This window comes from Schistocerca cancellata, chromosome 1 (genome assembly GCF_023864275.1).
Source record: "Schistocerca cancellata isolate TAMUIC-IGC-003103 chromosome 1, iqSchCanc2.1, whole genome shotgun sequence".
Taxonomy (NCBI): Eukaryota; Metazoa; Arthropoda; class Insecta; order Orthoptera; family Acrididae; genus Schistocerca; species Schistocerca cancellata.
The window spans coordinates 915,465,350-915,493,161 of NC_064626.1; the positions used below are offsets into that span (position 1 = coordinate 915,465,350).

General features: G+C 43.6%; 1 protein-coding gene across 1 annotated transcript in view; it reads left to right on the forward strand.

Annotated features, from left to right (window-relative positions):
- LOC126191305 (uncharacterized) overlaps positions 1-27,812 on the forward strand; it is a 532,110-nt gene that overhangs the window by 297,206 nt on the left and 207,092 nt on the right. Inside the window, exon 3 of the mRNA XM_049932137.1 lies at positions 22,009-22,038. Within this exon, the coding sequence (XP_049788094.1) occupies positions 22,009-22,038 (30 nt within the window). The remainder of the gene's footprint in view (positions 1-22,008; positions 22,039-27,812) is intronic.

Here is a 27,812-nt window from a genome sequence, read left to right on the forward strand (position 1 = left end):
AATGATTATAACTCATTTCCTGTTCAGATTCTCTGAATAAGATACGGTTGTCTAAATAGTGTATCCAATAATCCTACGGAGACCACTTATTTTAGTTTTTATTTTATTTTAGCGAATGACTGCAGGGTAGAAGAGAAGGCAAAGGCTTACATCGAGAAAAATCAACGAATAATCCTTATCAAATCTTTGTTTGTTGGAAACCTGTGACAATTTTGTTGGGGCAACGCAGCTGTTTCAGCCACCTGGGGAGTCGGCTAATGCTTTTATATCTCAGCTCTTATTCTGGCTTTAATTTTAACTGCAGGAAACTGTAAATCAAATATTTATTTTGAATAAGCAGCGAAGAAGACAGGAATAATTAACCTGTGTGATCACAAAATCTCCTTTTTTTATAAATGAACTTTCACTTGAATACTGAATTCTATTACCTCTCTGTTTTCAAATTATTGTCTGCTTATGGAGTGACACACACACTCTGTTCCTATCAGCCGAACAAGATGGCAAAGTGGTCAAGATACTTAACTCGATTTGTCGGGGACAAGAGTTCGAAGCCTCACCCAGCCAATCAGACTTAAGTTTCCTGTGATTTCTTTAAATCGTTTAGTGAAAATTACAGAACAGTTGCTTCGAGTTGACACAGCCTATTTCCTTCCATATTCCTGTCCATCCAGAGCTTGAACTCGGCTCTACAAAATTCGTCGTTGGGTCACCTCTAATGACCTCCTTTTCTTCCTTCTTTCTTTTCGTCGTCGGCAGGACTTTAAACCGTAACCTTCTTTCTTCTATCCTTATGTCTTATGACTTAAAAGGCTTGTGGCGCGGCATCCTTTCAAAGCCGCAATAGGAAATTAAGCTTCTACGTATGGAATAAATTCGTGTAACTTGAGAAAGGGACGTCATTTGATAGGCGTCATTTGGTCGACACATCGTAGCATCCTGCCACACACACGGATCACGTATTTCAGACTGAGCCTGGATGATTCAGATTTCGTCCAAGTGGAAATGAAATATGAGTGAGGTGCCTACAAATTACATCTAGATCTTAAATCCTCTCCAAAACCAAATCGTGTCTACCTATGCTCTCGGGTACAAAACGCCAATATTTAACTTTCTCTGCTACCCTAGCATTTAATTATGAGTTCTGTTGCATAATTCAGTCCCTTATACTTCCCAATGGTCCCAAATAACACAGCACAATGAGGAACAATGTCCACATAACCATGAAATGAACAAGAAGTGAATAGCTTCGTACGGTCATGCTGTGCTGCCTGTGGGCGTGAAGTCCGTGGCTTCTCTAGAGGGAGGTTGTGCTGCCTTACTGTGTAGGAACAAATTACATACCATACCGCTGGTCAGGAGGAGGGTACAGGCTTACCAAGTAAGGACGAGGCTGTACTGACACAAATAACTTGTGAACTCAGAATAAAAATAATTATAGATATTGTGTAAATGAATAGTCAGCAGTCGCCAGTAACAAAATTTTTAACTTATTGAAATACAGAGCAAATCGAGCAGTTTTTTTGTGTACACGTTACCAGTTTGTTCTTGGGTTCGTCACCATCAGACGGACTGATGTCCGGTTGTGTCGTACGTTTGTCTCATATGCACTCGATTGTTACAGGAGGAGTCGCGAATATGAAAGCTTATAAAAATTGGTACACTTCACCTCCCACAGATTGAGCGAGACAGTGATGTTATTAAGAGAACATTGAGCATTCTACAGAAAAGTTTTCAAACTAAAATGTCCATTTCGTTTATTATCTTCAAGTGCTGATTACATCCTAAGAAAAAAAATATTAGGATGGGAGCCAGCTTTAATTTTGTAGTACAAGCTTGCTTACTTAATTATTCTGTCATTAATCATGTCAGAATTTTTCGATTTCTTACAGGAAAAAAGATAGCATATAAAGTAAATTCGTATGGCACTGTTGACTAGGAGGCCACGAACTACCTAACTTGAAAGATTTTTCTGCCCTTCGCTTACGATGACATGTTTTCTTCGCAATGTGCGAGAGTTGTGTGTTTAAGTGTATCTGATATGTGAAGGTGACTGAAAAAGATGTGTGTAGTGTAGTGTTATGTTTTTGCTGGATGATGATGACGAGACAAGGGAGAGAGTGAACCCCAATGCTGGCGTACAGCCTAAGCCTCTCGAATAGCGCCTAGGGAACCACCAAGCTTAACCTCATCATTTGACTGACAGATTACCATCAGCAGTCTCATATGCCTTCACTTTATGAGATACTCTGAAGAGGTCTGGAATTTAATCCAGGACACTGGCGCAGAGTCTAGTAATCAGGACCTCTACACCAGCACCCCTCCTCCCGTTTGCTGAAAAGGCAGAAGGAAAGCAACCAACAACACATGGTGTACCCTGACAGTTACCCATCCAAGTAATGGGCACACTAAAGATCAGAAATGGAGCGAGTACGAATCATATGTTGAGGGTTGCATACTTTATAAATCAAAGCGCCGCTGTTACGTCAATATTATACCGTCTTCCTTCCTTCCCGCTGCAGTGCTGCTAGTACGACGAGTCTGAGGACAGTGCAGCTGCAGTCGCTTCCTGTCCATCAACTCCTTCTCTCTTACTGAAGTGTTTAGAAAAGGCTCATATAAGACCATCAGATACTTTCAACAAAAATTCATACTATAATCACAGTAATTTAATTAATAGGTAAAATTAATATTCAGTGCTAAACGATCAGCCATTTTATTAATGCATGATAATCGTCATCCTAAATGGTTGTTAATGTAGCGACGATGTCGCGATTTCCCGGATATACAGGGTTAAAATTAATAAAACAGACAAACTGCAGAACCGGATTTCTGTCTAGCAATGGAGGCAAAAAGGGCCTATAACCATGGGTTCGGAAATGCATCGTTGACACGGTAGATGGCGCTGGCAAATGTCAGTTCCCCTAACCACGTGCCGTGAGTTCCTTGTGTGTTTCAGGCTGTGTGATAGACGCAGCATAGCGTAAGCAGCAGAATGTTTCGTTATTCATGTCGCGAACAACCCGAGATACGCCTTGCCACGGTTCGCGCGGCTCCCCCCATCGGAGGTTTGAGTCCTCCCTCGGGTATGGGTGTCTGTGTTGTCCTTAGCGTAAGTTAGATTAAGTAGTGCGTAAGCCTAGGGACCGATGACCTCAACAGTTTGGTACCATAAGAACTTACCACCACCAACCCGAGATGATGTCTGTGTACTGCCAAGCAGATGGAAAGGGTCGAGAGGCGGTACAGCTATACCAAAAGAAGTATCCTCACAGACACTAACCACATCACACAACATTGTGCGAACATGGATCCTTTCACAAAGACGAACATGCAGGGAGGCGGCAGAGTTCACGTATACCAGATTTGGGGGACCGGTTTCTAGAAGATATTGAGACGAACCCTAGTACAAGCACGACACAAGTGGCCCGCCGACCTGTTGTAAGCCAATGCACGATTATGTGTGTCTTGCATGACAACCACTACTATCCCTATCGTCTGCAATCTAATGGGGGCTACTTTGTCGTTGTACGCACACTGTCCGTTTCCGGACATATGTTCATAGGACTTTTTTTTCTCAATTTCCAGTGAGGAATTCGTCCCGGCAATTTGTCGGTTTTATTAATGTTCACCCAGTACTTGTGAGCTCGTGTACTTTCTCTCCTTTCTGTGCTGCTAGAGTTCACTCGCACCCGACAAAACTCAAGCGACGAGTTTACTATTGTATTTGGGCAGCGGCGGAGACTCGCGAGTGGCGCGTTTAAAGGGAGTATATGGAACTCATTTCTGATCCCTAGGTCACAGAATGGTTCAAATGGCTCTGAGCACTATGGGACTTAACTTGTGAGGTCATGAGTCCCCTAGAACTTAGAACTACTTAAACCTAACTAGCCTAAGGACATCACACACAGCCATGCCCGATGAAGGATTCGAACCTGCGATCGTAGCGGTCGCACGGTTCAAGACTGTAGCGCCTAGAACCGCTCGGCCACTCCGCCCGGCTCCCTAAGTCACACCCGACTTTGCTTAACTTCGGTGATCTGACAAGAACCGGGCTATTCGACGAGGCAAGATCATTGGCTACAGCATATGAATATTAGCATATAGACATTCAGCCTTCGTAAACTGTCGTACATATTAGTTGTACAAAGACAGATAAAACTTTAATTTGTTTCAAAGTACCTCGATGTCGGAAGGGCGCCAAACGACAACTTAATGCAGATTGTTTGAGACGATAAATGAACGGGACGCCGTCACGAATAACACTGGAAAGAAAAAGGAATATTAAAGTTGGGAGTCCCATAAATGACGAGGTAGTTGAAGACACAGAGTAAGTTCGGAGTGGCAAAGATGAGAAAGGATATATTGTGCAGTGTCCGTTTCCGAATTAGGAAAATCACGGAATAGCTAAAACTGGATAAGTGGACGCGGATTCGAACCGCCGTACTCCCGAATACCAGTCCAGTGCTTAACCATTGCACCATCGGCTCGGTACAAATGTAACACTGGTAGCTCTGCAGATACTGAGAGTGGCGCTCGAGCTGTTGTCGTTTGCCAAGTCCAAGGTCGCTGTATAACTTGCGCGTGTCAACGCGGACGCACGTTCGGGTGGACTGGTTACTAGTTGGCGAACGTATACACGTACTGAGACACGTACGGACAACGATACGCCAGTTTGGCGGCTGAGACGCCCCGTCATTAGCGTGGCCGTCATAACAAACAATGGCGGCGTCCCCGTAGCCGCGTTGCCGGGGTGAATGTAGGCTGCGTGGCGCAGCGGCTGGTGGCGGCGCCGGGCCCGGAGCGGTGGTGAGAACGAGGCCGGCCGGCGACCTACTTGTGCTGCCGCGGCCGCCGCTGCGCCGTCTTGCGGACGGGACCTCCCCTTGCAGGAGCTGGCCCGAGGCAGGCCGTGGGCGCGCAGGCGTGCAGCCACTGCACTCCTACGCTACAGGGAAGCAAGGGAGCCTCCGAACGAGCGCATCTTCTACACCTACCTCTACACTCCGCAAACCCACTTTACACTGAGGTGGCAAAAGTCATGGAAACCCTCCTAATAACGTGCTGGACGTCCTATTGCTGCCGGCCGGTGTGGCCGAGCGGTTCTAGGCGCTACAGTCTGGAACCGCGCGACCTCTGCGGTCGCAGGTTCGATTCCTGCCTCGGGCATGGATGTGTGTGATGTCCTTAGGTTAGTTAGGTTTAAGTAGTTCTAAGTTCTAGGGGACTCATGACCTTAGAAGTTAAGTCCCATAGCGCTCAGAGCCATTTTTGAACCTCCTATTGCTCGGCGTAGTGCAGCAACTCGACGTGGCACGGCCTTAACAAGTCGTTGGAGGTTCTCTGCAGAAACATTGAGCCATGCTGCCTCTACAGTTGTCCGTAACTGCGGAAGTGTTGCCGGCACAAGAATTTGTGCACGAGCTGACCTCTGGATTACATCCGATAAATGTTTGATGGGATTCATTCAGGTGATCTGAATGGTCAAATAATTCTCTCGAATTGTCCAGAATGTCCTTTATACCAATCGCCAACAATTGTGGCACGGTGACATCGCGCATTGTCGTCCATCGTTGTTTGAGAACTTGAAGTCCATTAATGGCTGCAAATGTTCTCCAAGTTGTCGAACTCGACCATTTCCAGTCAACCAGATAGGTTCATGTGGACCAGAGGACCCAGTCCGTTCCATGTAAACACAGCCCACGCCATTATGGAACCACCACCAGCTTGCACAGTGCCTTGTCGACAACTTGTGTCCATGGCTTTGCGCCGTCTGCGCCACACTCGAACCCTGTCATCAGCTCTTACCAACTGAAATCGGGACTCATTTGACCGGGCCACGGTTATCCAGTTATCTAGGGTCCAAACGGTATGATCACGGGCCCTGGAGAGGCGCTCCAGGCGATGTCATGATGTTAGCAAATGTACTCACTTCGCTCGTCTCCTGCCATACCGTTAACCCCAAATTTCACCGCACTGTCCTAACGGATATGTTAGTCGTACGTCCAACATTTATTTCTGTGGTAATTTCACACAATGTTGCTTGTCTATTAGCACTGACAACTCTACGCAAATGCCACTGCTCTCAGTCGTTAAGTGAAGGTCGTTCGCCGCTGCGTTGCCTGTGTTGAGAGGGAATGTCTGAAATTTGGTATTCTCGGCACGCTCTTGACACTCTGGATCTGGGAATATTGAATTCAGAATGTCCCATGCGTGTAGCTCCAACTGCCACTCCTCGTTCAAAGTCCGTTATGTGCATAGCGCTATCCCATTTCTTTCGTGAGTACAGTGTATGCCGTGTGGCGGAGCATACTTTGTGTATGACTGTCATTTCCGTCGTTCCTTTTCCAGTCACGAATGATGCGCAGGAAGAATGTTTGTTGGTAGATCTCCTAGTGAGCTTGGATTTCTCTAATTTTACCTTTGTGGTCTCTTCGCAAGATACAGTAATGAGCTAAAAGCATTGTCAGTACCACCCAGTGTACACTGGATTCCGCTTCGTAGCGATGCGTGTGCGTGACATGCTAACGGAAGCACAAAATTCAAAAGTTTTGCATCGCCCCTTTATTTCGAAATTGACGACACAGAAAACAAAAATTGGCTCTGAGACACTCGTACATATAAATACATTCGTAATGTGTCCAGACCACCAAATCAAAAAATAGTCTGTTACTCCTCACGAGGGGAGGCACTGCTGAGGAACGTGGTGGAACTTCCCATTACTCGGAAGCGGTCTTGAATCCATCTTGGCATACCTTAGATGAGATCCAAACAGTCGTACTCTTCAGTGACGATCTGGTGTAAGTTGCGCAGTTTACACGGCTATTGTCGACGTCCAAAAGCAGCTCGTCTCAATCGATCCCATACATGTTCGATTTGGGTTCATGTCCGGGGAACAAGTAAGCCACTCCTAGCATGTTGAAGGAACGTGTTCAGCAGAACAGCACGTTGGGCATGCAAGTTAACATCCGTCAAGACGAAACTGCCACCGAAATGTTGGCGATACGGCTCCACTTTTTGTTGCAGAATCTCATCCCTGTAGCGTAGAGCAGTAAGATTGCCCTCGTCAACTACGAAAGGTGTACGACGGCCCCACATAATGCCACCCGAATATTTCACTCCACCAACAACTTGTTGCACGTGCGGGATACAGTGTTGGAGGCGGTCGATATTACCAGGTTGTCTCCGAACAAGTTCTCTGCGGTTATCAGTGTACAAACAGGTGCGAGTTTCGTCCATAAACAACACACTGTGCCAGTCATGAATCTTCCATTCCCCACGATTTTTTGCCCATCTGTAACAGAATCAGTGGTGTTCTGGTGTACTCTCCATGGTCGTCGGTAATGGAGATTCGCATCGCGAAACCGTCTCCTAATTCTTTGATGCAATAAATGGCACCTTGTAGCCACTCAGAACGCCGAATTCGGTTCTAGAGCACTCATCCCATGGCTCCTTTCACTCAAAAGTCGTGGATATCGATTATCCTGCGCACGTGTCCATCGTGGACGGCTTGTGCGGTGTAACTCCTCAACACCACCTGTCAGCTGGTACCGATACCATATCTGCACCCTATCACTTTGACTTCGGTGCACACGTCGAGCAAATTCCAAGGTTGACAAGCCTTCTCCCTGTAAACCGATTACGCAAACGCTATCACTGGTTCTGACTTTCCGTGACATGATGAATGTTCAGTCTACTGTTCCACAGACGTCTCTAATGCGTTCCTGTTGGTGCTTTACTTTCAACTGAAATACTGCAATCCATTCAAGTGCGGCGTTCTACGCGTAGGTAGTGCTTATGGTGACTGTGTTTGTGTTTACTAACAACCAACATCGGTACAGAAACAGTCACAATAGCAACACACCTAAACGACATGTCGGGCTGACGCAACACCTTCGTTGCTGTGTGTGTATATAGGCAGAGCAGAGACGAATGGGTAGTCGTTCTAAAGGGACTTGGACAAACGCCTAACTGTTATGGCCTGGGGACTGACAACGAACGTCTCGGAAAAGGAGAAGCTAGTCGGCTGTACGCGTGCTGCTGTTGTGAACATCTATGGAAAGTGGTTAAGAACAGTGGAACGGTCCGCCGCTCGTGGTCTCGGGGTAGCGTTCTCGCTTCCCGAGCACGGGGTCCCGGGTTCGATTCCCGGCGGGGTCAGGGATTTTCACCTGCCTCGAGATGACTGGGTGTTTGTGTTGTCCTCATCATTTCATCGTCATCCAGGAAAGTGGCGAAATTGGACTGAGCAAAGATTGGGTAATTGTACGGGCGCTGATAACCACGCAGTTGAGCGCCAAACACACCAAACATCATCATCATCAGAACAGTGGAACGACGAGTGGGCGTCAAGGTGTTGGACGTCCTCGCCCCATCACCGAACGTATCTCTGTAATGTGGGATAGGCGGCGAACTGTGACAGGTCAAACGACAGAGTACAGAGCCGGTCTCGGCACAAGTGTCTCGAAGCACACCATCGTCGCATTTTGATGAACATGATACTCGGCAGCAGAGGATCCCTATCTGTTCTGACGTACACCCAACGACATAGTCAATTACGACTGCAGTCGACCATCGACGTGGGAACGTGGATTAATGGAAACGTGTCCCATGGCCGAATGAATCAAGTTTCTCGTTACACTTGGTCAAGAATATTGTCTAGATAAGCTGTCATTCAGGCGAATGGTTGCTCGAAACAGGCACCGCGCAATGGACACAACCGGATGATGGCAGTATTATGCTAAGGGAGACATTATCTTCGGCTTTCATAAGCCCTGTGGTAGTAGTCGAAGGCACCATGACAAATGTTGACTAGGTCGACATTATTGTGGTCAACCTGCACCCCGTCATGCTTGGCGCCTTCCCCGTCGCGGCGGTGGCATCTTCAGCAGGACAACAGGTCGCGTCACAAGGTCAAAAACGTGCTACAGTGGTTTGGAGAACACGATGCTGAACTCACATCGATTTCTCGGCCGACAAATTCTCTTGCTCTGAACCCGACGAAAAACATCTGCGACACTATTGGGTGCCAGATGCGCGCCCAGAAACCACTACCGTGTAATTTATGGGAAATGCGTGATAAATAGGTAGACATCTGGGGTCACCTACCTCTGGAAACCTACCAAGGACGTGCCAAATCCATTCCACGTCGAATCGCTGGTGTACTGTGTACCAAATCTCATACATCGTCTGATATTCCATGACATCTACATCTAATCTACATTCATACCCCGCAAGCCACCTGACGGTGTGTGGCGGAGGGTACTTTGAGTACCTCTATCGGTTCTCCCTTCTATTCCAGTCTCGTATTGTTCGTGGGAAGAAAGATTGTCGGTATGCCTCTGTGTGGGCTCTAATCTCTCTGATTTTATCCTAATGGTCTTTTCGCGAGATATACATAGGAGGGAGCAATATACTGCTTGACTCCCCGGTGAAGGTATGTTCTCGAAACTTCAACAAAAGCCCGTACCGAGCTGCTGAGCGTCTCTCTTGCAGAGTCTTCCACTGGCGTTTATCTATCATCTCCGTAACGCTTTCGCGATTACTAAATTATCCTGTAACGAAGCGCGCTGCTCTCCGTTGAATCTTCTCTATCTCTTCTATCAACCCTATCTGGTGCTGATCCCACACCGGTGAGCAATATTCAAGCAGTGGGCGAACAAGTGTACTGTAACCTACTTCCTTTGTTTACGGGTTGCATTTCCTTAGGATTCTTCCAATGAATCTCAGTCTGGCATCTGCTTTACCGACGATTAATTTTATATGATCATTCCATTTAAAATCACTCCTAATGCCTACTCCCAGATAATTTATGGAATTAACTGCTTCCAGTTGCTGACCTGCTATATTGTATCTAAATGATAAAGGATCTTTTTTTCTATGTATTCGCGGCACATTACACTTGTCTACATTGAGATTCAATTGCCGTTCCCTGCACCATACGTCAATTCGTTGCAGATCCTCCTGCATTTCAATACAATTTTCCATTGTTACAACCTCTCGATATACTACAACATCATCCGCAAAAAGCCTTAGTGAACTTCCGATGTTATCCACAAGGTCATTTATGTATGTTGTGAATAACAACGGTCCTACGACACTGCCCTGCGGCACACCTGAAATCACTCTTACTTCGGAAGACTTCTCTCCATTGAGAATGACATACTGCGTTCTGTTATCTAGGAAACTCGTATTTTATTTCCTAACGGCAATCCGGAATTATACGAAAGGTCTAAAGACATATATCTGAGCTACCATATATCCGAAACTCTGCTACAAATTGTATTTACCACTCAACATGCACTGTAGAGTGAGATGAGGACTACAGAAGTAAAAAGTGATATTGTTAAATAGTTACACACATCTATCCTTCAACACTTAAGGCGCTCCGGTGGTCCAGAGATGTACACTATCATGCTCCACTTATGCATATAGTGATTATGTTTCTAAGCTCGCCTCAATCTTATTCATTTCTTTCTTCTGTAACGTATATTTAATAGATTCTCATTACAGCAATTCACTCAACTTACTTACACGACAGACTTCGGCGAAAAGAGCGTAGTCTTTCTTCCCTGAGCATCCCGTAAAACTCACGTATTGATTGAATTGCTTGCTTAAAACTCTTGTAGCACTCTTCTGAATTCGTTAGCCTCCTTACAGTGAAGATCCAAAACACAGGGAAAACACACAATAATCCGGGGTAAAAGTTGTTACTACACTTTTCCACAGTTCGAGTAATCGAAACCTTCAAATTACTTTCCCTATAACTGATTTTGATTACCTAATGACGGGGAAGATCAGTTTGGATTCCGGAGAAATGTAGGAACACGCGAGGCAATACTGACCTTACGACTCCTCATAGAAGATGGGTTAAGGAAACGCAATCCTACGTATATAGCATTTGTAGACTTAGAGAAAGCTTTTGACAGTGTTGACTGTCTTTCTCTCTTTCAAATTCTAATGGTTACAGAGGTAAAATACAGGGAGCGAAAGGCTATTTACAATTTGTACAGAAACCACATTACAGATATAAGAGTCGAGGAAGCAGTGGTTGAGAAAGGAGTGAGACAGTGTTGTAGCCTACTCGCGATGTTATTCAATCTGTATTTTGAGCAAGCAGTTAAGGAAACAAATTAAAATTTGGAGCAGGAGTTAAAGTCCAGGGAGAAGAAGTAAATTGAGGTTTGCCGATGACGAATTCTGTCAGGTATCATCAACAAAAGCAAAACGAGGATAATGGAGTGTAGTCGAATTAAATCAGGTGATGCTGAGGGAATTAGTTAAGCAATGAGACACTTAAAGTAGTAGACGAGTTTTGCTATTTGGGAAGCAAAATAACAGATAATGGTCGAAGCAAGGAGGAGATAAAATGCAGACTGGCAATGGCAAGAAAAGCGTTTCTGAAGAAGAGAAATTTGTTAATATCGAGTATAGATTTAAGTGTCAGGAAGTAATTTCTGAAATTATTTGTATGGAGTGTAGCCACGTATGGAACTGAAACATGGACGATACAAAGAGACTAGAAGCATTTGAAATGTGGTCCACAGAAGAGTTTTGAAGATTAGATGGGTAGATAACGTAACTAATGAGGAGGTACTGAATAGAATTGTGGAGAAAGGAAATTTGTGGTACAAGCTGACCAGAAGAAGGGATCGGTTGGTAGGATATGTTCTGAGACATCAAGGGATCACCAATTTAGTACTGGAGGGATGCGTGGGAGGTAAAAATCGTAGATAGAGACCAAGAGATGAATACAGTAAGCAGATTCAGAAGGATATAGCCTGCAGTAGTTATTTGGAGATGAAGAGGCTTGCACAATATAGAGTAGCGTGGAGAGCTGCACCAAACCAGTCTTTGGACTGAAGACCACAATAACAACATGATTACGCATGACACAAAAAATCAATTAACAATTCTCGAATGAGACGGATGCTATTAAACACTTAGTTACTAGACTCGCTCTTACGACATAATTCACAGAGGAAAACAGTCGTTAGCAATCTTTTCGACTGCTTTTATCTTTACGAGTGACAGAGAAAGCTGTTTTGGTTTATTTCTGCTTAGACGTACGTCACAACTAAACAAGACGGGAGTTTCAAGGTACTCTAGAAATACATCTTATCACGCGGTAACACTGTAAAGGTCAACTGCAAAGCAGGTAGTTTTGTGGCCTAAATTTGGATATCTGAATGTTAGACGCCTACGAGAAGCTATTGCTACTGTTTAGATGAAATGGGACTTGATATAAGTTATGGTGCATCCGTTGCTCACTTTTTTCCGTCTGCTGGTTCGTCCGAGTATGTAGAGTCTGTGCGTCGACCAGTTTGCATTAGCGAACCAAGCGTTTTGTATCAATAAAAGATCAACTTGCAGTTGACGAGCCGTATGGGCCCAGTACCTAGTTTAATAGTTTGACAAACTGTAAGTGGCAGAGGCAGGAAAATGTACTGAAATATTTCAACATAAATCAGTCAACATTGACAACGCTGTTTTTCGGAATCAAAAGCGCACCACTATCGCGAAATCTCGCGCAATGTTTGGATATAACAAAGCAAGCAGTTTTTTTTTATTCAAGGCTGACGAACAACTACCTCTAAGGAGTAATAGTATGTCTCTATTTTTAGCTACATCGAATAATACATTCCGTGCTAACACTCGTTTCTTGTCAAGCCGTTACTCTTTACGTTGGAAGCATCACCAATAGACATATTTCCTAAATTGGGTCGTGAATTTTAAGAAGGAAAACACGGCGTCTTTGATAAAAGGAGGAGTCTAAGCCCTTTCTATTCACTTATGAAGTCGACTAAGGAATGAGGAAAAGATTTGAACTGGCAGTCATTTTACTATCATTGAAACTCAAGTATAATGTCTATAAATGGCAAGAGCCGCTCTTCATGAAACTGTTGCCGGAAGATTATGGTTATTGGAATCCTTGTGATGATTAAAAGTAGAAAATACTCAATGAATATCAAAAACGAAATTGAAAACTCAGACATTTTGCACTAGCTATAAATAAAGAGCAGGCAATTCTTCTCGAACAAACCACATTATTTGCTCTGTCTAATGAAAGAGTCCCTGTGTAGAACCCCTTTTTGCAGAAAATGTTTAGTGTAAAGAGTTGGTAGTACTGTAACTGAACACATTTTGGAAAGTGAAATCAGTCTGACAAAAAAATCCACATCGGTGGTGATTAAGTAGTAAAGTAACAAGACTTTACGTTCGGTGGTGTTAAGGAAACTTTGTTTTCTTTTATGTCAAATTATGTGTCTTTCCCGTTGCAAGTGGAAACTGGACTCACAGAAAACGTTCATATCGGTGGTGGTTAAGTGGTAAAGTAACAATACGTTACGTGCCGTGGTGATCAGTAACATATGTTTTCTTTTCGGGCAAATTATGTAAGTGGAAAATTCCGCCGGAACTCTTGCTAAGCGGAATTTTGGACTGCACCCTTCGGTCCTGATGTGCACTCTCTCCCAGTTGTGTTTATCCCACTAGTCATCCACTGTCCAGTCGCTGGACAGTGCTACGTATGTTGTACCTTTGCCTCATCCTGATCACAGAGGCAATACTATCTTTACACAGTACAAGTTGTAGCCCTCCGGTATTCTCCTACCTTGGTAATCTCAGATCAATTATGTTGTACACTGACACGGATCTCGTTTTGCTTAACGCTGCATCTCCTCACCGCCTGCAGAATGCGGATTCTAGAGATCTGCGTCATTATAAATATAGTAATTTAGGTCCATAGTCAACATGAATGGTGACCAGTGTAAAAGCTCAACTGCTACATAGATGGTTATTGCATTTAATTAAAATATCAGTAACAGTGACCTTCAGTGCGATAAACGGTGATTGGCCAGATAGTGCTCGAGGCAAGTGAAAACGAAATAACAAAACCATTGCCAGAGATCAGAGTTCTTCGTGAGACACTCAGCTGATTTCCTTATCTTCGCAATTAATTGTAAATGTTAGCCATGATCCTCAATATTGGCCACTTGTGTCCATCATACCACTTCACTGCAACTGAATACGGCGTAACCATGACATTGCCCACGTACTGTAGGTCATCTGGACAGGAGGTGCGGTTGGCGAAACCTAGCAACAACGTCAGTTTGCGCATATATATTTGCATACGAGTCTATTCTAATTTATTATTAGCCCATTACGGGTAAAATGGTTTACGGATGTCCCCTTTCTCAAGATATTGCACTACTTTTACTACAGTGTCTACTAATGTTTGCGCAGGTTTCTTCTGCGTTTAGTTTTCATTCATAAATAACTCTCCTTCCTGATTCAGATAAAAAGCCAGATATTTCTGCAATGTGCCCCTGAAGAATTCGATGAATGGTCTCGGGAAGTGAAGGAAGCAAGACTTATAAACAAAATAGCTTTCCAGGGCGTCGAAGTAATCACCGTTAGCTATAACACACTTCTGACATCGGCTGTAAAGCTGTTGGGTACTGTCAGCAAATTCTTCGTGAGGAATCACTCGAAGCACCATGGTCATGCGTTGTTGGACATTCGAATCATTATAGAAGACGACAGCCAGTGTTCATTGTCTTCCCCGCCTTCTAAAAAAAGTCGGCTGCCAAAATCCAAGGTTAAGACGATGTTGATCGCTTTCTTCGGTAGCAGGAGCTCGATCCAGCGAATTTGTACCAGAGGAATATGGATAAGACGTTTAACACCATGTCATTGACTGTCCCTTGGTCTCCGGATAATAATGGCAGCATCAGGTCTCATCTTCTGTAATTATTATACACAACAAAAATCACTAACATTAGTACTGCCGCTACAATTTTTGTTACGTAATCGATACAAGTCATTAGGTCTTAGGTGGCAACCAGTTATTACATAAAACATGCATCAAATCAACTGTACTGTAACGGTATTACTGAATAGCGACATCTAGCAGTTCAGGCGCTCAGTCCGGAACCGCGGGACTGCTACGGTCGCAGGTTCTAATCCTGCCACGGGCATGGATGTGTGTGATGTCCTTAGGTTAGTTAGGTTTAAGTAGTTCTAAGTTCTAGAGGACTGATGACCACTGAAGTTAAGTCCCATAGTGGTCAGAGCCATTTGAACCATTTGAATAGCGACAGAGATTCGGAATCAACTATGTGAGATTTGTGACAATTAGGATGTAAGTTATTGTGGCACGCGAGAATTCTGACGACGTCTGACGTCAAAAGTAAATTAGGATTTGGTGGGGTCAGTTGCAGCGTTGATAAGAGAGACCTGACATTACGCAATGAGGACACTTACAGGTTCCGCGGCGATAATAAAATGAAAGAAAATGTTACCTGGTGATTACTATCAAGGGCATCAACGGTCTACTACAAGCAATCGCAGGGATTTTTTTTTTTATCATGCTCCCAGCACTGATATGGTTGCTGTGATTTTCAGCTCATGCTGATACTTAAATTATTTCTTGCTTAGCGACAGTCACGCGAGTTTCACGGAATTGAAACCAGTTGGTAGGCATTACAAAATTGTACTGCGAGTTTATGACAAATCTTTCTTTAAAATTGCGACAGTTACGAGATAAGCGTATAGAGTTCCCGAAATCACAATAGACTGTTTCGAAGACAGCTGTCCAAAAGCAGCTCGGTAAGATTTCATGGTTGTGTTGTTCCAAAATGTCACAGTGTTTTTCTGCATATATAACGAGAAGAGAGGTTGGAAGATTAGGATTAAACGTACCGACAACAACGAGAGCATTGAAGCCCAAATTGGGGAATAATGTTGTATGATAGTGGTCGAGGAACCATCGCGGCATTCGTTTTAAGCGGTTTTTCAAATATTGAAAATGTAAGCCTAAATGGCAGGTCGGGGATTAGGTTCCTAGTCCTCCCGAACGAGAGTCCCACGCCTCAGCCACTCGTTCGGTGGCGTTACGTGAACAACTGAGATACAAACGGCCAAATCCTTTCACCAGCAGGTGATTCCAGCTTCGTGACCATGCACCTGCGCAAGCGCTAATCCTGTTAGTGAGGAAGCAGACCACTTTGCTCGACCATCGGCCTCACTCGCCTGGCCTTGCCCCCGACGAAAACAAGCCGTGATTACTTTGAAACATTATGGCTACTACGACGTCAGCTCTAAAAGTGTTCGCCAGCCGTCGCGACCGAGCGGTTCTAGGCGCTTCAGTGTGGAACAGCGCGACCGCTACGGTCGTAGGTTCGAATCCTGCCTCGGGTATGGATGTGTGTGATGCCCTTAGGTTAGTTAGGCTTAAGCAGTTCTAAGTTCTAGAGGACTGATGACCTCAGATGTTAAGTCCCATAGTGCTCAGAGCCATTCTAAAAGTGTTCACGGAAAAGCAGTTACCAAACTGTCTTCAAGGGGGAGTAGGCAACTGCTTTCGGCGTTCACTGTTAACGTGTCAGATGGGCGCCACAGTGGTTGTACCCTGCCTGCCAGACTAAAACGTTTTGTCTAAACCATTTACGGCGAACGACAGGATGATTTCTCACAAACGTCAAGACACATTTCCACATTTCCATCACCATATTTATCCAGTCAAAAATTACGTTCCGTCTTTAATTAACAACACGTTTCAGGGTGGCTGTACGTTGGGGGGAGGGGGGGGTGGAAGAGGGTGTTTGCCGACAACATTCTTACATTTTGTCAACCACTTGCGAAATTCTAGAGTTGTCCTCGTTGTGTGAGATACTCTGTGGGTGTAAATGGCCTAAAATGGCACAGGAGGACGAAACTGGATCACAGTATGGTAATCTACGGTTTACTTGAATGCTTTTGATGGCTACGCTTCACCTACTGCTTCCATTTGGTGGAATGTGACATAAGAAAGCTTTCCCAAAGACAACGTAGCCAATATTCCTGTTCAGCAACATTCGTGATTGAGAATTACTAACGATTTACCGTAATACTAACAGTAAGTATTTCTGTCTACAGCAAGATTTTGATCGTAAGTCTGTTAGCTTTCGTGCCAATGACCAAAGATTACGTTTGTGTTACAGAAAGTAAAATGGCATAGAAATGCCGTTTTGACCATCTCCTTCCCACGCCGTGTCCATGTTTCAGACACAATAGTTCTGCTTATAAAAAGACATTTACAAATTAAAAAAGTAACTAGTAGATACATTTGCTATTTTTAAGCCTTTCTAAAAGACCTTTTAGAGGCAGTGAAAATAAACACTTACGGAATCAGATTGTCAGGGAATGGAAACGGTAAAAAAATCTGTCATTACTATCGTTAGCAAGTGTGAGACTGGCGGCATGAAAGCGTCTTTGACGTGTAAAGTACTTCACGAGACAGTAAGGGAATTTGTACGCTGCAAACAGAGCAATAAATGAACTTCCTCCCATAATAAAGAAATCCATCCCATCAACATTTGAAGCTCCTGAAACTCATGACTATAACAAGTGATCCACAGAAAGTGCTGGCATAATCCTTAAAGAGCTTTCTCCATACCCTTCCCCTTCAAAAGTGAGCGATAGATTTAGAGCTCTCAAAACAGTATTGAGCTTTCTCAAAGTCAAATGTGGAAGTATAAGAGAAAAAAAGCTTCAGAAAAGAGACGACGAACGGAAAACCCAGCTTAGCAGCTGTGAAGCAGTGAATGGTTTCGGTTTCACCATGAGACGGAGAACAAGAAGCAGATATAAATATTTTTACTGATTATTATGAGGATTCAACTTGTTTTTACTGCTGCGATTTATTCAACCAATCAAAAGGAGGAAATGTGTGGTTCAGATGCATGAGTTATTAAAGATGAAGCGATACAAATTGTGCTAGGGTTCTACGCATAAAAGATCCTCAGTTCTGTCTATGAAATTCAGGACATGAACGCTGGTGAAATTTTAAATGTGAATGACAATTTTTAAATTCCTGGAGGGTACAAGATATCCAGAGGCCTCTAAAAACCTCGCTGTTGAGCTCCCTCAGTCCACACACACGTGAACCAATGGGGACACTAATTATTTTAGTTAAATCCATCAAGCATATCGTACTGTAAAAACCTTAGAGTAGTGTAAAATTGCGTTTACACAATTTTATCTGTGGTAATTGGGCTGGGAAACAAAAATGGAATTTCAGTACGTCATTTTAGCCACCTTCTGCTGACTGTAAGTTGTAATAATAATAATACAATAATAGAGGGTGTTAAATGACACAGTCCACTTAATAATACTGAAATTTAATAGCCTAGCTATTGACTTTACAATTTTACATTGTAATTAAGAAATTCCTGTGTGTTGTAGAAGAAGGGGGCAATTAACCAGACGTTTAGTATTTGTTCGAATGCTTAATCAGAGAGGTCTTGAACAGTTAGTCTGAGCTTAATGAAGAATTTGTGCCCTATGAGTTCATAGCTGTGAAATGCCTGCGTGAGGTATAAGGTGTAAACGTGTCTATTGCTTTCTATGTTGTAGCTGCGTACATTTTCTCTGGGTTTTGCTTCTGGTATTTGAATTAAAACGTAATACATGCATGTAAGTTTACTACCGTCTTAATTTTTTGTTTAGAAAGCAAATGTACACAATGACGAACCCTTAATTACCCTAATAGCTTTGTTCTGCAGTTTTAAGATGTGATGCACATGGATAGAGTTTCCACATAAAATAATAGCATTTGGTATTATGCTTTGAAAAATGCAAAACAGGATGCTCCAACGTAGATTTTAGATACACAAAGGTGCACAAAATTAAATTAAATAAAAAGCAATATAATCTTACACCCTCTTACGCTACTAAACAATCAGCACTGCCGGAGCAGTTTCTGATTATCCTTGTCAAAGAAACTGTGCTATGCCTGGACTCCCTGTCTTAGCTCTGAGTGAGTATTTGAGAAGTAAAACGGCCATTGTCGAGTGGCGTCCACAGGCCTCCCGACCGCGAGCTTTACGTACTTCTCTAGACGTACACCCCAGGAGAGCCTCCGCCGGGGCTCACCGCTTGCGAAGTCCCGTGGTGTCAGGGTTTCGACCCGTTGCCAGGGAAACCAGGCCGAGAAACTGCAGCCTGCGAAGGATTCCGCTGCGGCCACCCGCTGCCGGCTGCAGCCGTACGGAATCTCGGGGTGCAACGCTGGTTATGACATAAGCTCCCCCTGCTGCTAGCCTCGCCGGTGGTTGGGTAATGAGCGGCGACTCGGCAGCGCTGGAGAAAGCCCGTCTCGCAAGGCACGGAGCGGCGCACCGCCGTTTCCCGCGCCGACACAGCCACGCTTTTTGCCCGTTGCCGGGCTCCGCCATTTTCCTTCCACGTCGCGAAACCTTCGCCGCTATCTCGCCTTGCGCTCCGCCGCCATGTTTCGACGTCATCCACGGAGTTTCAAGCTATAAGCGCTCACTGAGTCATCCGATGGGCCACATCTCCAAATCTGATAACTTGGTATGTGCGTTACGACATTGTTTTTCTTCTCCCCGTGATTTTTGGTAGGGTGACTTGTGCATTAGTCACTAACATCACGTTTGAAGCAGTTCTGTGCAGGTCGTTCTGTGCGAATTTACTCGGCAGAGTTGCCTACCTTGCTCTCTGTAGGCGCACCTTTACTCCTGCTGGTTCAACACGCCGGTCACTGCAAGGAGACCGCTTCTACCCGCACCGACTTCGTCCAGATTAATGCTGTAGAAAGGGCTTGGCCACGAATGAAAGTGACATAAGTGAGAGCTCTAGACGACGAAGCGTTTAGAAAAGAAATAGCATTTTTGACGGGGATAGGGCAAGACATCAGACATTTGTGTTAGTGTAGTTTCCAGGAAGCGGTGGGTCAGTGGAAAGAGCACACACGAGTCGAGCTCCAATGCGAACCATTGTTTCGTTTTCAATTTTTACATTACTTCACTGCAAATAAACCGAAATGTACGATACATTATATTTCATCGTATTTTCATAAGAGCCATGAAAAAGAAATGCAAAGGAAAGTTTGAGTTAGCAATTAAATTTCCAAGAAGGGATTGTACTAACAGCGTCCACGAGGACTCTGCGAATAACTTTCAAGAAGGATTTGTAATTACAGCGTATAAGACTTCACATTCCATTAGTTTCATTTTGGCTTTCTAGAAGCGTTACGAGTGCTTTGCTGCAAACTGTGCGATGATAGATAAACTATAATGAATGTAAACCAATTTTATTCCTGTACATAAACTTTAAAACAACTGTGTAATAGTGAAAATGCAGCGTTTACAACGGGCGCAAGATGCCAAGAAGATGACTTGTTCCCTGTCTTATGATGAGTATCATCACAGAACGTGTAAATCATCTGCTATAGAATAAGGAAAGGATCTAATTTTATATACGGCCTCGCCGCGTACGTTTACAATCCTATGCTCGAAACTGATTTACACAGTCCTTGTGGATGCAATCCTTTAATGTAAATTTATTTTCTACCCCAAATTTTCCTTTGTCTATCAGCTGCAATTTGCATGAAATCCTACGACACGAAGAGGCCATTTCGATGCTCTTCAATAACTTTCAGATGTCTTGACCACACTTTTTATTATTTCCAAAATCGCCCTATGCGTTTCGACATTCCGTCATTCTCAAAGGTTACAAAATACAGCACAAAACTGGCATCAGAAGAGATGAAGATATGTTACATTTCACCATTGATTAGAGTCATAGTATTATGTGTAGAACATGGTTTTCTAGCCTACAATTATCATGGCACTCATATAAAATTGTTCAATAGATACATTGTATCACGTTAATTTTCTCAATCACAAAGCAAGTGCAAACTGCTAGAAAGGAACAAATCGGAAACCAAGTAAATTAAACTACTAGGCGGCGCTAGATACGTGATTCTAGGTGCATTTGTTTGCTCACAATTGCAGTTTCATCATTACACCGTATACAACAATTTCATCAGTGAACAATTCATCAAAATCACTTTACAGGGTTTTAAAAAAAAACGTTTTTTTTATGAAACAGTGCATAACAGATCTTTTGAATGATCGAAAATAAATTGGAAGAAGCCGCTGAATGGCAGCCAGGGTATATGGGTAAAATTGTCCCTTGACATACAATTTTTGACTACGTACAGCGAATAAATTACTAGCAATGTGTAGAAATACCAGTTGAGGCATGTAGCAGTCGCCTATGAAGAACAGGTGGCCCCCATTCAATAGGGGTGAGAGTGTCACTGATATAATACGCGAGTTGGGGTGGCAGTCACTGAAACAAAGGCGGTTTTCTTTGAGGCGAGATCTGTTTACGAAATTTCAATCACCAACTTTCTCTTCCGAATGCGAAAATATTTTGTTGACACCCACCTACGTAGGGAGAAATGATCATCATAAGAAAATGAGAGAAATCGGAGCTCGAACGGAAAGATTTAGGTGTTCCTTTTTCCCACGCGCTATTCGAGAGAGGAATGGCAGAGTAGTAGTATGAAAATGGTTCCATGAACCCTCTGACAGGCACTTAAGTGTGAATTGCAGAGTAACCATGTAGATGTAAATGTAGATGTAGATTCAGTGCCTTTCCGCCAATGGAAGCAAATGCTTAAAAGCCATACAGGAAATCCGAACAATTTGAGAAGAGATGTTGGCGGAAATGGAAAAACAGAACTTTCAAGTACACTTTGTTGCGCGCCACAAGCTATTACTCTATTAATACAAGTCACGCGTCGAAATGAAAATCTGCTGTTTATTCTTATCTCGAGAGAGATACAAACGTTGATGTCCTTCTAACGGCTGAAAGATGCTGTACTACCACGTCACACACCAAACACGTTTAATAGGTTCTCCATCTAAATAGCGCCAAGATCATTTATCATTTCGCTCTCTTACTGTGCTGAATCACTCCTTGTCGATTTCGCCGGTTACAATGTTCGTTACTATCAGCAGAGGACTTAAAATCTCGTAAATGTTTCCCTTGGCCTGGTTTCAGAGCGGATCAAGGAGTTAGTGACAGCATCTTACTTCTAAACTGTAGTCTTCGAAGAACTGAATTGTATTTTGACTGTGTGGTATTACATCGTTGTTATAAACTGTGTTGCGCCTGCGTCTGAAACATTATATTCATTGAATTTTGTTTCTGTTTCAGATATAGGCCTCCAAGATGTGCACCTCTCTGGTAAGTACATGGTCACCAAGCAGCAGCAGTTTGTCACTCCCTCTGTGTTCCCTTGCTCCCGTATTGACAGAGCATCAATAAAAACATATCACCCTTTCTTTCCTTTCCTAATGAATGCGTGAATTATTCGGGAAAAATCAATCGATGTTTTAAAAATTTACATATTGCCAATTACAACGATGTGACCGTCAACAATGTCTGTATAATAATTTATTACGTCACGATCGCTTAAAAATATGTAATACTCTCATTAACGGTTTCGGCATTAAGTTGCTATCTTCAGGTATGATTAATCAACCATAAAGCATCTTCAGGATATACAGGTTGCCCAAGGAGGAATGGTCAATATACAGGGATGTGACAGTAACAATAAATCAAAGCAAAAACGTGTAGAATAGGTGGGCTCTAAAACGCATACATTAAGATGAACACTTCTTCATCTTTTATAGCGTGAAAAAAATCTCTTCCACTGCAAGCTCTTTGCTTTCCATATTTTGGGGCGAGGCAGTATGGACTATAACGAGGAAAAAATGCATAGTAAACATTCACTCTAGAATGCATGCCTTAGGAGCTATGAGCACTTGTTCAGTAAAAGTGATGTTTCAAATTAGCAAAGACTAACAACTGCCCATAGATCTTAAGGTCTGCTCTTTAGAACCCATGTTTAGCGGACATTTTTTCTTTTTTTGGTCCGTCTATCATCCCTCAAAATATCGAAAACAAAGAGCCTGCAATAGAAGAGATTTGTTTCGCAGTATCGAAGATAAAGAAGTTCTCACGGCTCTTTGAACGCATGAAAACTGGCGATTTTCGTGATTTTTTCAAGTAAAATAAAAAGGAACGCTGAACTTGATGAGATGATTTCATTCCTTACACTTTTGTTCTTTAACAATAATTTCTGTGTTCACAACGGGTCTCCCCTGTAACTGCTGCACCAGGTGGAAGGACCCCTTGCAACAGGAACATTGGTCATCGGCGGGCAATCCCGAGACCCTGCTATTGAAACAGTAACAAAATAATTTTGTACAAATCATTTTCAATACATTTTCTATCAGCATACACATGATAACTGAAAATCATTAAGTTGTACTAAAATTGTGGCATGTTGAAATAACGTCATTTTCTTCGCCCACAAAATCGAGACAGCAGCGCGCAACGAAAATACACTTTTGAAGATATCGTATACCGGCTGTGTACCCTGATGGAGAATTCAATTTAGAATTTCAGCATCTAATTCCGATCAAAATCGTATGTACTGTTCTCAAGTTATGTTTCCTCACAGTTTGTAAATACGGTATTGAGAAAAACGTGTTTAAAATTATGGGTTACATTTTTTGTAGTTAGGTTAAACATTCCTCTAGTCAGAGATCCTTAGACCATACAGCAGTCCTTCCACATCCCAAAGGAGATTCTTCTCCATCTTTTTCGTAGCCATGGTGGTCCTGCGGACCTGTTTGACAGCTTCTATTATCCGCTGCTCTGCTCTTTCGATTCGCTTTTCGTCCGCTTTTATGCAGAAGATGTAACAGGCTAGTCCGATCTCAAGTTCTAGCAGCTGATAATTTCCATAATTTCTCTTAGGTCGCCTTGGAAATTACATGCTGCAACATTGGTCTCGATACTGATTTTTTCCCCGTTGTAAATGGTTTTCGAAGACACTTTTTCACAAATCGCCTTGTAACTAGAGTATGGAGTTTTTGGCGAACCTAGGATGAACACTAAAATAAAGTAGACATCAAAGAGAATATTTAACTCAAAAATTAAAAAAATTATTTTTATAAATTTTCAAATAGGTCTGCTCCCTTAAGGTAGGCATTTTAGAGCCCACGTTTACCAGACTATTTGCTTCGAATGGTCATTCCTGTCATATCTCAGAATACCGACCATTCCTCCTGGAACACCCTGTACAACACTTGCAGTTACACACTTTTAACGCCGAGCGAGGTGGCGGAATGGTTAGCACAATGGACTCGCTTTCGGGAGGTCGACCGTTCAAACCCTCGTCCGGCCATTCTGGTTTAGTTTTTCCGTGATTCAGCCAAATACCGGGATGATTCCTCTCAAAGGGCACGACCGACTTCCATCCCCATCCTTCCCTACTTCGACGGGACGATGACCTCGCTGTTTGGTCTCCTCCAACAAATCAATCAACCAACCACCAACACTTGTAACACTTGACGTGTAAAATATATCAATGATTGTAGATCATATCGTTACATGGCAAGAAAAAGTCAAGAAACACGGCATCAATCTGGGCGCCGATACGGACTGCTTTCTGGGACTAACTACAATTGTATATCTTACGATGATTTTTAGTGGGTTAATCACATCTGAAACTTGGTGCCGAGATCGGTAATGTGAATACTATTTAAGCGATCTTGAGGTAATAAAATATTACACAAAAACCAACAGAGTTAATCTGCTGGCATTAAAATTGCAACACCAGGGAAAATATCAAAAACCGGAATTTTATTTATTGTGCGTGTACAGTATGTAAGAAGGATAATTGACTAAATTTGTTGAGAATTTGAGGGCATACAGGATGCGACATTCAGTATTCAGAGTTGCCACCTCTGGCAGCTACAAATAGCTGCATTCTATCAAGACATAAAACCGAACTGAGACTGGATGACAGGTACGGGTACGTCATTCCATGTTGCGTCAGTCCTATGCCACAGTTCACCAATCGTAGCCACTGGTGAGTGATGACATGTCAGTCTGTCGACAACCAGTCGCCAAATGGTTTGAATGGGTGAGAGATCTGGAGAACGTACTGGCCAGGATAACAGCCGAACATCGTCTATATCGAGGTAGGTCAATACAGCACAGGAAACATGCAGTGCCGCGTTATGTTGTTGAAAGACAATGTCTCGGAGACGGAGAAGACAGGACACAGTTCCCGGCCTTAACACGTCAGAAATGTACCGGCTGCTGTCCAGATGACCTTCTACGTCAAGCAAAGGTGGTCGAGTTTGTAAGAAATGGCTCGAATGATTCAAATTGCTCTAAGCACTATGGGACTTAACATCTGAGGTCATCAGTCCCCTAGGCTTACTAAGTAAACCAAAGTAACCTAAGCTATTCACACACATCCATGCCCGAGGCAGGATTCGAAGCTGAGACCGTAGCAGCCGCGTGATTCCGGACTGTGAAGCGCCTAGAGCTGCTCTGACACCGCGGCCGGCAACCAATGGCATTCCGTGTCTTAAAGCCAACATATGACGACGACGAATCAAAATGGCAACATTTGTTCTCCTCGGGGTCTTCACAGACGACCATCGTGGCACTGCACACACCAACAGAAAGCGTCTGGAAAGGCGACTTGTTGCCATTGCCGTGTTGAGTTTTGTGTCTGGACATACCTGCCGATGCGCCTCCCTCTGCCGCTGCGTAAAGGGAACCGCAACAATGGTCACCGCGCTGACAGCCCGAGGTGTTCCTGGCGTCGTGCTGTCGGTGTGGGTACTTGGTGCAAACAAGAACATTATCTGATTCAATGTACGTGACGTGGGTGTACAATCCTGCACGGCCGAACGCTATTGACGCGTGGCAGTTGAGATCCTGCGAGGTACTGAGTATGGCTTTTGGGACCCCATAGATTCCATATTCGAGTGACAGTCGTGGTATCCCGACCAAAGCGAACAGCAGTATCGCAGAATGACAGTGTCGATAGGCCATGATCCTCTCTCTGTCGAATTCCGACACGTGCTGGTATACTTGTTCTTTCTTACACGAGGCGTAACACGATATTTTTACAAACAAACAACATTCAAAAGAGATTTCTGAATGAGAAACCCGCTAAGTCATCTTTTCTTCTATACAGTATGTAGAGGCGTTACTCCTACCTATGATAGGCGTTCAGTAAGTAAGGCACAACTTTTTTTCTTGGACCCATTTCGGTTGAAAGAATGCGGAATTTGTTGTGGAACATAGCGGAATATTCCCGCTTCAGCTCTTATAGTTCCATGAAATTCCTATAGGTGGCAGCGCTATAAGTAGCCTTCAAAATGGCGTCTGTAACGGAGGTGCGTTCCAAGCGGAGAGCTGTCACTGAGTTTCTTTTGGTGGAAAACCAGAGCAATGCAGATATTCATAGGCGCTTGCAGAATGTCTGCGGAGAACTGGCAGTGAACAAAAGCACGGTGAGTCGTTGGACGAGTCACCTGCCATCATCGCAGCAAGGTCGCGCAAACCTGTCCGATTTCCCTAGTGCGAGCCGGCTGCACACAGCTGTCACTCCCGCAATGTTCGACTTCACCCTGTTCGCCACCACAAAAATGCAAACCAACTTGTCCTCCTCCGTGACAACGCAAGGCCTCACACAAGTGTGCGCACCCGAGAGGAGCTCACAAACTTCACTGGACTGTTCTTCCTCATCCATCCCACAGCCCTGTTCTCGTGCTTTCCGACTTCCATCTGTTTGGTCCGATGAAGGATGCACTCCCTTGGAAGCAGTACGTGGATGATGGGGAGGTTATTGATGAGCAAGACATTGGCACCGACGTCGACCAGAAGAGTGGTACCGTGCCGGAATACAGGCCCTGCCAGTAATCTGGCGTACGGCTGCAGCACTGAACGGGGACTAAGTTGAAAAATAGGGTTTTGCAGCCAAAAGAGTGGCGAATAATACGGTGCATTGGAATCCTGCTTTTAGAAAAGTGCGTTGCATTACTTACTGAACACCCCTCGTACTTTGTGTGGTTGCTCTGAGATGTCAATTACTTGCAATTTCCACGCATGCGCGGTTTACATTTATTGGATGCCAGTTTCTCAGTGTTGCAATTTTAATGGTCAATTGTATGTCAGCGCTCACTGCAACTATTTTGCATTATTCATTCTTTCCGCTTTTTCTTGCCTCTTTTTGGCGAGCATTTGTGTGTTGCAGGAGCAAGTAATTTACCTTTATTACTAACGGGAGTCCGCTATAGCTCGCTCTCTGATACATCGAAACTTGGCAGGGTGATGGAATGAAAGTAAAGGGACTTTTGTTTTGACTTAGGTGCCAACACGCAATAGCTTCCGACAAAACGACGATCAAAGTTTGTCAAGACTTCATAAGGCTACTTGCGCAGCGTGCAACATAGTGCGCTGGCAACGCACTCGCTAAGAGCACAGTCTCTAAATTTTCCACCTTGTGTCCAAAGTCTTTCCTTTTTTTCTTTTGTTATTGTGGAAGTATGTGACATTAATATTTTTTTAACATCGCGACATACGATGAATTAATGACAAAAAATAGTTTTTATTGTCACACTTGCCGAGGATTAACACCTTCCAGAAAGCTGCCACCAACAATTTTCGCGTATCTCCAAGAAATTATTGACAAATTTTGTCCTCGAATCTATAAAGACGTAAACCAATTAATCGAGCAACATCAGAATGTATACGCAACAGCCACAAAATCTGGAAATCCCACAAAAGAAACCTATCATCAGTTTCTCGACAAAATTTTGCGATCTTCCTTAAAAGTGAAGCCGTTTCTGTCAGTTATTGTCTCGTGTTATGGGCAAAACGATCCCTCCTTATCGATGGGCTGTTTGTCGTTTAAATCGGAACATCGAAATCTTCCTTAAAAGTAATTCCGCCAAGGTCTAAGCCGTTATGTAAACACTGTGACATATACTTTTACTCAAAGGTGAAGAATACATTAGCCAATTCCAGAAGTGTCCTGCTGTCACCGCACAGAAAAGGGACATCTCGAGTAGAAGCAGTGCAATTAAAATACGCACCTTGATCCATAATCAATTGCAGCCTCCAGCTTACGAGAAAATAGACAC